The sequence below is a fragment of the Pinus tabuliformis genome, chromosome 7, assembly GCF_031772625.1.
Source record: "Pinus tabuliformis cultivar Carrire ecotype Pingquan chromosome 7, CPIR1, whole genome shotgun sequence".
Classification (NCBI taxonomy): Eukaryota; Viridiplantae; Streptophyta; class Pinopsida; order Pinales; family Pinaceae; genus Pinus; species Pinus tabuliformis.
In genome coordinates this window covers 595,599,452-595,613,298 of record NC_142293.1, presented here as the reverse complement: position 1 = coordinate 595,613,298, position 13,847 = coordinate 595,599,452, and the positions used below count along the sequence as shown (strand labels likewise).

The 13,847-nt window shown below is 38.6% G+C and overlaps 1 protein-coding gene across 1 annotated transcript in view; it reads left to right on the top strand.

Annotated features, from left to right (window-relative positions):
• The window catches only part of LOC149248834 (uncharacterized), a 265,848-nt gene that overhangs the window by 163,763 nt on the left and 88,238 nt on the right, over window positions 1-13,847 (top strand). The window contains exons 20-22 of the mRNA XM_089451173.1: window positions 12,867-12,917; window positions 13,025-13,207; window positions 13,336-13,649. Coding sequence (XP_089307299.1) covers window positions 12,867-12,917; window positions 13,025-13,207; window positions 13,336-13,649 — 548 coding nt within the window. The remainder of the gene's footprint in view (window positions 1-12,866; window positions 12,918-13,024; window positions 13,208-13,335; window positions 13,650-13,847) is intronic.

Here is a 13,847-nt window from a genome sequence, read left to right as displayed (position 1 = left end):
AGACCCTCCTACTCGCAGACCTGCGCGTTGCCTTTCTCCTCTTTGCGGCTCCAACATTCCTCGAGCTCTCCAACACTAGCTCACAACCTTCTGTCCTCCCTCGTCCGTTAGCTTTCCACCCTTGTCCTTCACCCTTGAGCCAACATCCTTTCCTTGTCGTGAGCTCCTCCTTTCCGACACCGTCCAAGCCCTGACCCGCAACAAATCTGCTAGTTGTTTCCCTCTCTGCATGCTGCCCCTCCTCTCTCTTCTGCTGCGTCCTTCTCTCGTCCCAAACGCTGCCGCCGCCGCCAAGCTCCTTCGAACCTGAGCTCCACCTCTCCTCTCTGCCTCTTTCTCGACCTGCACAAGAAAGCAAAACAATTAAACTTTTTCTTTTATATTTCATTTGTATTGTTTATGTGTTAGGTTAGGTTTAGGTTTTTTTTTTTTTTTTTTTAGTTTAGTTAGTTCTTTTTAATTTCATTTGATTTTTTAGTTTGGTTAACTTATTCCTTTCTATTTTTTTTATTTTTTATTATTTGTGTTTATTTAGTTTAGGATTTGAGTTTGATTTATTTTATTTTGTCTTTTAGATTCATTTTGATTTAAAATTTGATTTGTGTTTTTATTTTTAGTCTTGTTTTGATTTCACATTTTTTTTTTAAATTTTTGCTTGTGATTTTTTGATTTTGATTTCCTTTCCTTTTATTTTTTATTTTTATTTTTGATTTTGCTGTAAAAAATTAAAAAATTAAAACATTAAAATATCTAAAAAATGAAAATTTTTAAAAAATCTTAACTTTTAAAAATTTAAAAAACATAAAAAAATCTAAAAATTTTAAAATTTGTTTGGTGACTTTAGAATTGCTAAGGAATTAATTCAAAAGTGGAATCTGAGCTTTCACATTTAAGAAAATTTTATTTTTATAAATCAATAGTGGAATCTGAGCTTTCACATTTAAGAAATTTTTATTTTTATGTGGCCGGCCCATAAAAATTTAAATTTGACTAATGGCTTTTTTTTATTTGATTTTTAGTCATTTGATTACTTCATTTACCACATTAAATTAATTGCCTAAGGAATAATTAAATTGTTAGTCCAAAGTTCCTTGGTGTCCTTCCGTGGTAGTGATTTCTCTATTGTCTCGTGCGATTAATGTTTTAAAACCATTGACTATTGGAGAGTGATAAATTATTCTAGATCTGGGTTATTAATGAAAATCATTTTAATTCTGGAATCATTGCTTAGCATTTAAATTTCATAATTCTTCATAGTATTTAATTGCTAGACTATCTTGCGTGATAAGGTTTTCGGCGTTAACATTTAATTGTTCATGATTGTTGCCTTGCCATATTTATAAATTTCTTGGGATAACTTGTTTCTGTTTAGTCTAGGGTTAATTGAATATAAAGGCACTGGTCTATAATCATTTCTATCTTGTGGTTGTGTCTTGATTGTATTAGTGTTTAATCTGTTCATCTCAGTTAACCAGGGCTCATTTACATTCGTCAAGTTATCCATCTTTAAGTCTCCTAGACCCTGTGTTCCACAGGGTATTCTCATTCATTCACCTTGGACTATCCCCCTTGACTTGTCTAGGAGAGAGTCTAAACAGAGTGAGTGAGGATTAGAGTGACAACCCTTACTCTGAGCATTTTCGCGTTGCCTAGACACTTTGTGCGACAACACATTGCTTTAAAGAAAACTTGCCCATTCAAGGAAGACACCGTGAAGTTGATGAGTGGAAGGCACGCTGCATCTATCCATCCACTAGAAACAATAATAACGCCAGATGATGGCCATGTTGATTTAGTAGGCTCTAGCATTTTTATCCACCTCCTCCTTTTCCTTAACCAACAATGTGGTTCTAAGCTGCTTTGAACTAGGAGGCACATATCCTACCAAAGCCCCTTGACCTAGGGATCGACACATCTCCATAAATAAGGGTGATCATACAACATTAAATGAGTTGAAGCTGAGATTACAAAAAAAAATTCTAGTGGTAAGATCAATCTCTTATCCACCTCTCTTGCTGAAATATCTTGTCCATTGGACCGAGTGCCCTCCTTTCTATTGTTGAACTACACTCCCACTAGAACTCCCAAATGGATATTTGATTTTCCTAAAGAAGGGAAGAGGATCCTCATTCTTGTTTTCGTAGATGATGCGTCGACCATTCCCATGCCAACATTGACGTGTTTTTCTAGTTACTTTTGTTTGGATGCATTCACCCTTGGACATGCTCCAAGTCCACAAGATGTGCCCAACAAATGCCTTTCACTCGGAAGTAGGTGACCTTGAATTGATGGTTGCAAAAACTGTATGTCTAAAGAACATTGCCTCCTCCCTTTAACTTTCTTCTTGGCTGTTTATGTCTTGTAACTTACTTCCGCAAGGGATATTTCTATTCTTGACACTGCCATCTTGCTAGAAGTGCTTCTATCAACATTTGAAGCTGCTATTGCAGCCTCATTTCCAATAGATGGAACATTTGCAGGCCTTGATTAAATTGAAGGCGGATGGGTGGGGTGTGACATAGGTTTCAAAGCTTGCCAAAACTTCTCCATTGGTGGTTGGGAGAATTTATGAAGCTTTTCACTGTTGGCCGATGAGTCGATCAATGATCAATGATTTGGATAAAGTTTTCAAAAGTCAAATCTTAAATTTTACCGATGGCCAACGAGTCCAACAGTGCTTGCTAAAATGTTTGTGATTATAGCTTTTACCTTGTTGGTGGTCGGTAAAAAGTTTGGAGTTTACCTCATCGCCGGTTGGAAAAAGGTTTGGAGTTTACCTCATTGGCAGTCAACAAAATGTTTGGAGTTTTACCCGATTGATGATAGGGGAAATGTTTTAGGTTCTACCGTAAACTTTGGATTTTGCTGATGGGCAATGAAACCATCAAAACTTCAGAATTTAGCATGGAATTTTTGTTCCCAGGCAAGTTTTAATGGCACATGGGTTAGCTTATAATATAATAATTGGAATATTAAAATTTTCTAGACTAATGGATTATATTCATGTTGAATTTTATATGTACGCTGAGTTATGGGTGAATAAACAATTATTAAAAAACATCTAATTCAAATTCTAGGAAAATAAGGCTGAAATGTTATTCACAATGGAATCCAAAAATCAACCAAAAAAGTGTGGTGTGGCTGTTTCACCACTTATAACTAAAATGTCAGAATATTAAACATAAGAAAGTGGTGATGCTATGTCACCTTATTCTAATAGAAGGGCTAAGTATTAAAAAGTGGTGATTCTATTATTATCACTTGTACATTTGGGATTTATTTTTATGGTGTTTTTATTAGTATTAAGGGATTTTAGGTCATGATGCATCCTTTTGAGATAATAGTTCTTGTCAAGCTCTTCATAGTTCATAGTGTTGCTTTCCCAGGAATTCCTTTTTAATGAACTAAAGTGTGTTTTGAGTTGTTCTCTTTAAATACAGTGTGTCAATGTTTCGCACTTTAGTGTATGTAGAAATTCTTCATCAGATTTTTTGAGTCAGCTATTAAGAACAATTCTACAGATTTATTTAAGAAACTCCATGAAGCACTCTGTGCTAGCTATCGTTCTCGTATTCCTGCAGGTTTTCTGTTGGATGCTAGGCATTTGTTCTATAATAAGAAAACAGTGCTTCTGGAACAGATTTTAGACAAGTTTTTGGTTTTATGCTTAGAAGGATAGTTCACTGTTTCACCATTACGAATTGTCTGACCAAATCAATATTCCTTTTAAGCTCCATGCCTTTACTACTAAAAAGTATGAATTTCATTGCCTATACGAAAAATGACCTCATTTGCAAGTTGCTCAAAATGTGGAATGCAAGTTTTGGATGGTGGGATTCTTTCTATTAGACATATTCAACAACATGGATCACATCATTTGAAATTTCTTCTACACAAGTAGATTTTGTTCGAACTGACTGAAGGTTTGTTCACAACCATAATATTCCCAGAGTATAATGCATTCATGGACTTTTGTCATTGGAGGTGGATTAAAGAAGGGCATTTTAATTTTAGATACCAAATGTATTATGGAATCACAGGCAGGCAATCCTAATGCAGGGTTAGGATAATTCATCTGTACGTATAAGCAGAAGATGTGCATGACTGCATTCATTAGGGTGCTAGTTCTGCCAAAGCAATGGTTATTGAGATGCAGACAGGAAAGTCTGCGTATTTTGGGTTGGCATTGCTGAATACAGGTGCAATTTGAGCATCATTGATGCTCATTAATGTAGAAGACATCTTTGGTCAAGTTAGACAAGTGTCACCAAGTGAGATTCTTATATAGGAAACCTAGTTAGACAGCATACCTTCTCATATAATCTCTTCGGGAAACACCCTGTACATCTTAGCTAATCTTTGGTCAAGTTAGACAAGTGTCACCAAGTGAGATTCTTATATAGGAAACCTAGTTAGACAGCATACCTTCTCATATAATCTCTTCGGGAAACACCCTGTACATCTTAGCTAAGTCCACAGCACTAGCTTCTTCGGAACTGTGTAATGGCCATGGAATCATGGAGGACAGGAGAAGTCTATGCTCTCTAAGCCACAGCCTCATTACACTGTATTCTTTGAAATTCTTAGTGGGGATGTATTAGTCTTTCAATTTAATCCCTAGTTGTGTAAGAGATGCTACTCAACTAACTGCAGCCACATTGCACTATATCCTTCATAAATTGACATTCATGGTTAGTAGGGATGCACTGGTCTTTCAATTCAAGCCCCAACAAGAAATTGGAATAAAATGATCGTGATTTTTGAAAGGTACCCGAAAAAGTTGTAAGTTTCAACTTTATATTTTAATTAGATTGAATAGATGAAATATTTTTCTGTTTTAATTCTTGCCAAATTTTTTGCCAAGGCATTTCGGTTTTTTCCCAAGCCTTTCCTTGTTGAAATTATTAAGTCTAACACGTCAAAAATTATCCCTGCATTATCTGGTTTATTTCACCTACTTGTTTATTCTTTAACAAGTTATTTAACCATATAAATAATGAAAATAAACACAAATGCAATCTCAACTCATCTACAAATCATCAATTGAAATAACAGACAAACACACAAGGGACACCGTTCTTTTTGGACAATCGTCCTTGGAAAAACCCAACTTGCGAAAGTTGGTGCAACAGTTCTGAGGGTTTTATTATTAAGCAGCTTTCTTGAGTACAACTAGGGTGCCAAATTGGCTCACCCAATAGAGATATCTATCTGGCAGTGATACCTCTCTTCGGAAGCAGATATCCAGTGAGTCTGCTCCACAAAAATCCTTCCAACGCTTCTCTGAGGCTTTGCGTCAGCCCTTCTGGCCTCTACGTAGCTCTGGAACCCCTTGTGTCAGCGCTTTGCTGTTCTGTGTTGGCTCTCTAGCCTTCTGCATCACCCACGCAGGCTCTACTAGCCTCTGCACAGTCTCTCTGCCCCTCTGCGTGGCTCCTGCTGGCTCTGCGTAGCCTCCTCAATCACTGTGCTAGCCCTCCGACACTATCTCTGCCTCTCTGGTATGCACTCACTGCCCCTCGCTGCAACTCAGATCACTTGTTCGAATTTTCTCAGCAAACCCCGCTCCAGAAAATCGAACTGACTGATCAATCTTGGTGTATTTCCAACTGACCCTCAAGCCTCGTCTTAAACTTTTCCTGTTGAGTCTTCAACGACCGAGATTAAGTATTTAATCAATGGCTAAGATTACATTTGGCTTGATCCATGTCATTTAGAACATTCTCACCCAGTTTTATATTAATACCCATTAATATTTTAATTTTCCTAAGTTTAGACTTTAGGACCCTAGGACCCCATTAAAAATATTAATTATTTTAGTATCTTTCTAACCGGGTGGAATTTCCCCAAACCATTTATAGATCTTGGAGATCTCATGTGCTTTAACCTCTTCACCAATTTTCATGGCTAAAGCATATCCGATACTACCACAAATCAACATTCCTCGTGTCTGTTTTTTCTACCCTTGTCAAGTTAAATCCCAAGTTTGATGGCAACATTGCTTTGAAGAGCTCATATACATATATGTATTAGTTTTTCCATCTGTTGCACTGTATCTTTGCTTCACCATTGTAAATTCTCTGTAAGATATATATATATATATATATATATATATATATATATATATATTATTTTTATTTTTTTTAATTTCTTTATTTATTTTATTTTATTTTATTTTTTTTTAATTTTTTAATTTTTGCCAAAAGGGAAAAATCATACTTTCCATTAAAAGGAAAAAGAAAATTACATAAATATAAGTTTGCAAGCTCTGCCAAAAGAAAAGAGCTGCTGAATCATTTGAAACATATCAAAAAGTCTTTAACCGACACTGACCACATATTAAGTCTAGACTATAAGATATATGTCATATACAGATCAAAAAATTGTCACAAAGACTTCATCCAACTAGATCATATACAAAAACATAAAGCTTGAGAAAAAACGCAACACCAAAGAAAAACGTAAGACTGCCAAGAGAATCAGCTTGCCTCACTCGAAGGCATGTCCACAAAAGGTCTAATGATAGTACTTGTATTTTTCCATGCCATTTTGTTCTATGATCTACCACGACCACCTGACCTGTTGTGCGCCTTCCTTGGAAAGGCTATCGGAAAGAGAGTTCCTTTCCCTGTAGATATGAGTGCAAGAAATGAGATCAAATTTTCCCTTAATGCATAGTATTTCATCCAACATAGCCCTGAGAGTATGAACATGACAAATTGAAACCTGGTTGAACCAATCAATCACTATCCTAGAGTCCCCAAAAGCCTGCAGCTGATGGCACCCCTTTTCTAAAGCAAAAAGAAGTAGTTTTAAGCTAAATAATTCCGCAAAATTGTTTGTACCCTGTCCCAGCCCACACCTCATCTTGAAGTAATGATTTGCATTTAAATAAAGAATGGCCCGACCATTGCAATCCAATCGCTCTTGTGCTATTCCATCAAAATAAGCACAGGGCCTTTTCCGATCTATCTCTTCCTCATGAATCACACGATTTCTGTCCTTGATCTCCTTAGCAGGAAGAAGATCGTATATAGCCAAAGCCTGGGCCCCAATCCGATCGGGGCTATGAACCCTGTCCTTGAAAATCAAGTTGTTTCTGCCCAACCAAACTCCATAACTGATCAGAGGTGGGAGAATTCTCAATTTTCGAGGGGAGGTCGTGTTCCACCAGTCAAGCCAAGCCACTGCATATGATTTTTCCTTCCATCTAATGCCAATAGATAGGAAATCATAGACCATATTCCAGATTTGATTAGAAAAAGGACAATGAAAAAAGAGATGGTTGACCGATTCCTCCGCTTTTTTGTAGAGAGAGCATCAGGTTGGAGCTTTGAAGGCCCTCTTCGTCAAATTATCGCTCGACTGAATCTTGTTTTCTAATAAACACCATTGCAAAAACCTTGATTTGGCGAAGCATTTTAGTTGTCAGACTTTCTTCCATGACCATGCATAAACACCAGGATCTCTGTCGGAAGTTATAAACTAACAAGCCTCCTTTGGAGTGTAATTACTAGAGGAAGAGTGAATCCAAATGAGCTCGTCTTCTCTATCTTGGAATTTGACCTCAGTGATGGTGAGCGTTGCAATGTATTGCTGCCATTGCTGATGCCATAAGGCTGGGAGATTCAAGTCATTTGCCAACATCCAACCCTGAGCCCAAATTGAAGTATTTACCGGATCTGCTATCTCATTTAGAGTCTTGATACCCCGGTCAACCAAAAGTTCCACCATCGCAGGAGGAAGCAAATGATTAGCACCACTTCTAGACCAAGGATTGGACCCGATTTGAACCTTGCTGCCCTCACCAATCCTCCAGGTCAACCCCTCACTTAAAATATTAAAGGAATCAATCAAAGCTCTCCAAATAGTAGAAACATTTGACTTACTCTTGATTGGAGGCCGAATCCAGTCTTCCAACCCTAGCGGGCTAATGTCTTTCTAAACTACCACTTACCTCATTCCACAAGCTGAATGTAGAAATAAGATGCCACCCTACCTTGGTAGCCAAAGCTCGAGAGAACAAACAAATGTTTTTTAATCCCCAATCCCCCTAGTTTTTAGGCTTTGCAATTCTATCCCATTTTACCCATGAGAAGATTCTACCTTCCTTCACCCTGTGCCAGAGAAACTTGGTACAACTTTTCCTTGTAAGGTTGATAGTGCCTCTTGAAATCCATGATAGAGCCATCCAATACACATGAATAGTTTCCAAAACTGATTTTATCAACACCAACCTTCCTACTCTGGATAACCGTCGATAACTACGGATCTGAAGTCTTTTCTTGATCTTAGCTCAAAGCCACAACCAACCTGCCTTTTTATAATTATTTGGCTTCAGAAAAAAGCCCAAATATTTCAGCCCATCATCTATGGATTTAAATTGAAAAGGAAATAGAGCTTGAGCATAAATTACTTCCCCCTCCAAGCAACCATTGAACAAAGTTGTGCATTTCTGTTCATTGATTATCATCCTCGAGGCCGAGGAAAACAAATTTAAACTGTTTTTAACCATCATTGAATCGCGACGAGATCCATCCAAAAAAAGCAGCACATTATCTACAAATAATAGGTGTGTTAGAAATAGATCTCCTGCCACCTTAAAACCATGCAAATCACCCATTCTTTTTGCTTCCAACAAAATGCGACTCAGGCCCTTCATAATGAGTAAGAATAACAAAGGCAAAAGAGGACACCCCTGTCTGAAACCCCTTTCAGCATGAAAGAAATCCGTGGTTGAACCATTTATCAAGACAACAAAAGAAACAAAATTAACACAACACATTATCCAGTTAATGAAGCTTATATAAAACCTAAATGAGAAAGTAAAATCCTGAGGAATAACCAACTAGAACGGTCATAAGCTTTAGACAGGTCTAGCTTTAAAATCATTCCCTTTGATTTTTTGACCTTAAGACCATGGAGAGCTTCATGGGCCACCCTTATGGCTTCATGAATCTGATGATCTTCAAGGAAGGAAAATTGTTCCTTGGATATATGCTGGGACAAAACTGGCTTTAACCAGTTGGCAATTATCTTGGCAATTATTTTATATAACCAATTGCACAAAGCAATGGGCTTGAAATCATCGAAGGATTTAGGGGACTCCGATGTGGGAATAAGGGCTATGAAGGTGGCGTTGAAAGCATTGTACATTTGACCCTTCCTTCTAGATTCTTCCACTACATTTAGAAGGTCCCTTCCCATCAACTCATAAAAACCCACAAAAAATTCTATTGGCTCACCATCTAGCCTTGGACTTTTGTCTTTCTTGAAACTGTGTCAAACCTTTTTCAGCTCCCCTGCAGTAACTAGTTCCATTAGAGATCTGTTAACCTCCTCGTTCACATGTCTTGGGAAGAGTTTCACAATTTGTATAATTCCCTAATCGGTGGCTCTCAAGGAGCCAAAAACAATGATCTGAAATCATTGATACCCAGATGAGCCAAGTCCCTAAAATTTGACACCATCTCCCCCTACAGGGATTCCAACTCCCAAATTGTGTTAGCTTCCTTTCTTCCCTTAGCAAATTGCTGGAAAAGTTGTGTTTTCATTCCTGGCCTGGAGCTAAACAACTATGCTCTTTAGGCGCCATGATTATTCTCTGACTGCCAATATCTAGTTTCGTTCTCTTCCAAGTCTATAATATGTTTTTGTGAATTCTAGAGAGACGTAACCTTCTTTCACCGAGTCCTCCAACGCATCCAATGCCTCCTCAATCGCCTTAAGAGCCTCATCATCCTTTTTTTTCTTTGATCCAATTCATAACTATCCTTTTTAATTGAGACAAATTGTCTGCGAATTCTGCCGTGATGGATCTGTTAGAATCATGAATACAATGTCCCCAGTTTTCTTGCACCAGATTACAAAAGCTTTAATCCTTTAGCCAGGTGGCATTAAATTTGAAAGGGGCTTTTGGCTTTCGATCAGTTCCTCTAATTTCTAGAAATACAGGGAGGTGATTTGAGATCCCACCTTTCCTTACCCATTGACAAATCATAGAAGTTTTATCCAAAAACGATGATTTTATTAGGAACCAGTGCAATCTGCATGCCATCATAAAACCCCAGTCCTTCTATTCCTCCATGTGGGCCTTAATCTTACCTGTTTGACATCAATAAGGTGGCTTGAATGAATGAAATTAGCAAAGAAACCAACGAGTGGATCCACCATCGCATGGTCCCCCCAAGCCTCTGAGGCACCCAGGTAAAGTTTAAATCACCCACCAAAAATTAGGTTTCCGAGTTGCATAAACTCCGAAGCCTTCAATTTATTCCAGAAAGTTCGACGATCCAAATATGGTCCATAGACATTCACAAGACAAAATCCAATCCCCAATTCAATAGCTTGGACATAGACCATCATCACACCATCAAAACCCCAAAAATTTAATAATTTGATTGTCTTGCAGTTAACTCCCTATGCCATGGCCCCTGATCGACCCCTAACTTCCAAGCCTGTAAAGAACCAACTAGGAGCTAACTTTCCCAAAATATTTTTGACTTCCTCACTTCGACCCAAAGTTTCCTGAAGCATTATAATGTCCATATGGTCAGTCTGAAATAGGGGCTTTAGGGCTAGTTTTTTTTAGGGATTAGCCATCCCTCGATAATTAAAATACATGCACTTCATTTAATCACCGCACCAAGTGTGTTCATCGCTATAAATACCCCTTCCAGAGACAATTGACAACCGACAACAATGTCTTGACTAGAACGTCTGATAGCTAAAGAAATATGGGATTTATGACCCCTAGAGGCCTTAGGAATCTTTGAGGGAGAGAGAGGACCCAAACCACTAGCCGAGTTAGGCTGCGGGAGATTCCTAGAAGACGACCTAAGATTATATCTGGGAGTTCTAACAGAAGATGAGTCTTCTTCCATAGAAAACTGGGCAGAAATTGAAATGGAGGGAGAGTGTGCTAGACAACATGCAGGTTCAAGGCCTATAGGACATGATAGAGGTGCAATAGAGAAACCCCCCAAATACCCCTTCCAACATATCATATAAAAACATAAAGAAGCAGACATAGCAGAAACAAAAGGACCAGAACCAAGGAAAGGGAATGAAGGAGTACCTAAGGCATGATGAGAAGTGCTCATAGTCAGCGCCTTAGAGCACCCATTTTGATCCGAACGAGCTTGTAATGCCGAAATCCCATCGTAGCTTTCCTTTGGATTTTGTTGGCTAGATGACCCGACCTTCTGAGACTGCTCTGCCCCTCCCAACAACCTGTCACCATTAGAGGCCCTCTCAATCTCCATCTATTTCCCCTTCCAACCAGAAAAAGAAAAGGAGCAATCCTTTGCAGTGTGTCCCACCTGATGGCATCGACGACAATGAAATGGAATGCCTTCAAAGTCCAATAACTGCTTAAAGGATGCTCCTTTGCATTCGATAATCAAGCTCGCTATAAGGCCCTCCATGGTATTCAAACTGACCAAAATGTGCACATAAGATCTTTTCTCCATCTCCACAAAAGAATGGTTAAAATCCAAAAATGTGCAAAGATCATCTTCTATCCTACGAAAAACATCTACAATCCACATATGAAGAGGTAACCCTGGTAATCTCACCCACACTAGACCAAACCCAAGCTACTCTTTGTCTAGGTCAAAAAGGGGAGACCACCTCTTAAACAAAATAGGAACTTCTCAATGCACCAGTACTAACACCCAATTTACCTCTTCTTCGGCTTTGAAGTGCAAGGAAAACTAGCCCTGCGTTAGAGTGTTGACATAGGAAAGGGCTGAGATGTTCGAGGCCCAAACCTCCTTGACCCATTTTCTCCATCAACCTGCTGAAAAACTCCTACCCCAGACTCTCCCCACTAGAACTCAACCCACAATGTTCATTATTTCATCAACCCTTACTCCTTCACCCAAAACTAGTTGCTTGTCTGCCTCCCTAATTTTTGTACATTTTACCCTTTTCCCTCCTACATTACCTCCTCTCTTTTTATTTGTAGTCCGACGGTTCTCCCTTGATGGGTCTTCTGGCTCCGAGCCTCCTGAGGTCCACCCTCCGCCCCCCTCGCCTCCTATTTGAGGTCTAGGTCCATCTTGTTGAGCCGCTTCTGCTTGAGGTTCCCAAACCCCTAGACTTTCCCTTCGAGCTAGCAAGTGCAGGGAAGACCTTCAGAAAAGCCCCCACCTCTAGGTTCCACACCAACCCTCGGCACTTCTGAACCAATCCGAACTCCTTCAACATTATCCTCCCTTAAAATCTCCCGTAAAGCCCTCTAATACCCATCAATGCCCAAATCACCAAAGGGACGAGACAGATTAGGAACATCTGCTGTGTACCCTAACCTCAAAGGCTTCTCTAGAAAAAAACTAGACGCAGGAGGGGCTACTTACCTGAAACCCCAGGAAACCCCGGTCTGCCATGAAATTCTCTGTAAGATGTTTCGCTGCATTCTTGATTTTCTTCACATTCTTTGATGGCCTATTTTAAATGTGATTCTTAGTCCCATTGACTAATACAATTTCTTTCTTTATTAATTTTCTTACTTTTTTTTCTCCAATGTAGTTTCTAGCTTCATGGATAGTCTCTTTAACATTAAGTCAAATTCCTGTCAACAAACCTTGAAAATGCCAGAGCAAACACCGTTGGTTTGTAATGTTTTTGGCTAATTTGAGTGATTATTTGTTCCATAGAATTATTGGTTTTGTCAATGACATGGCGATTCCTGAATTCTGATAGGGCATTTAATTTGCAGTGACTTGTCACTTTCTGGCTTCCTAACTGCGCCATGGCTTGTCCTTGCTTCTTTTATGTGATAATTGGAGTGCAGTCTTTTTGATACACCTGAAATTTGTCACCTATGAAAGGATATTAATTTGTTGTTTGTTGCTTTGTTGAAGAAATCTGAGAGGAGGTTTTCCATCTCAGTGCATGCTGAGGGACCAATAAAGGTATAATTCATTTTTTCTCTTGAAATTTGGTTCGTTTACAGATACCAAAGGTGGGTCCATATTGATAAATTGGTATGCTTAGTCATTTCTATTTGTCACAATGGCAGGTACTCAGTATCACAAGTGAGAATATGCACATCAGGAAACCCTCAAATGCACAAGGCTTGCATAAGTTTGGAGAGAGAAACACAGCAACTGGTCAGATTAAAGACAAGTGCATGGATTTGAGTGAGAAGATCACAGTGTGTTTGCCTTTCATAGGACTTTCTATTATAGACTCTGTTCCACAGGTAAACACAATGAAGTTTGAGCAGCTAGTTAGTTTGTCTCTTACAGTTATGTTATATTCATAATTTTGAACAGAGATAATTGAGCATTACTTATCTGATCTGCTGTATTCGTTGGTTGTTTATACTAGGAACTAGCCTTTGCATGTGCAAGAGGGATCAAGATCCAGATATTGCAAGGCTTACATCAACAGAAGCTTATTCTTCAAGTAGCATCAGTTCAATTTGACAACCAGCTACCCCATCCCATATATCCAGTCATGGTCTGTAATGAAAATGCTTCTAGTGGGCCATTATCATTCCAAGGGAAAGCTAAAGATAATATTCTTGAAAGGGCGGCAGATGTTATATGTGAGGCTTCACCTGATATTGCATTTTTCATCTCTGCAGTAAAATGGCGACACATGGCTACCTCTGTAGTTTGTTTTGAGAGTGTCACTGTAAGGTAATATGTGTTTTGAGTTTGTTATTTCTCTTCTAGATTTTGACATACATGATATACATTTTTTCCTTAAAGAAAATGCATCTTATATTCCCATAAAGGGATACATCTTACACCTTTACAGTGCTGGGTCAGAATAGAGAATGTGACTTTCTCCTCCCATTATTTGCGAGGAGAGGCAGCATGTCTGATCTGGAGCTC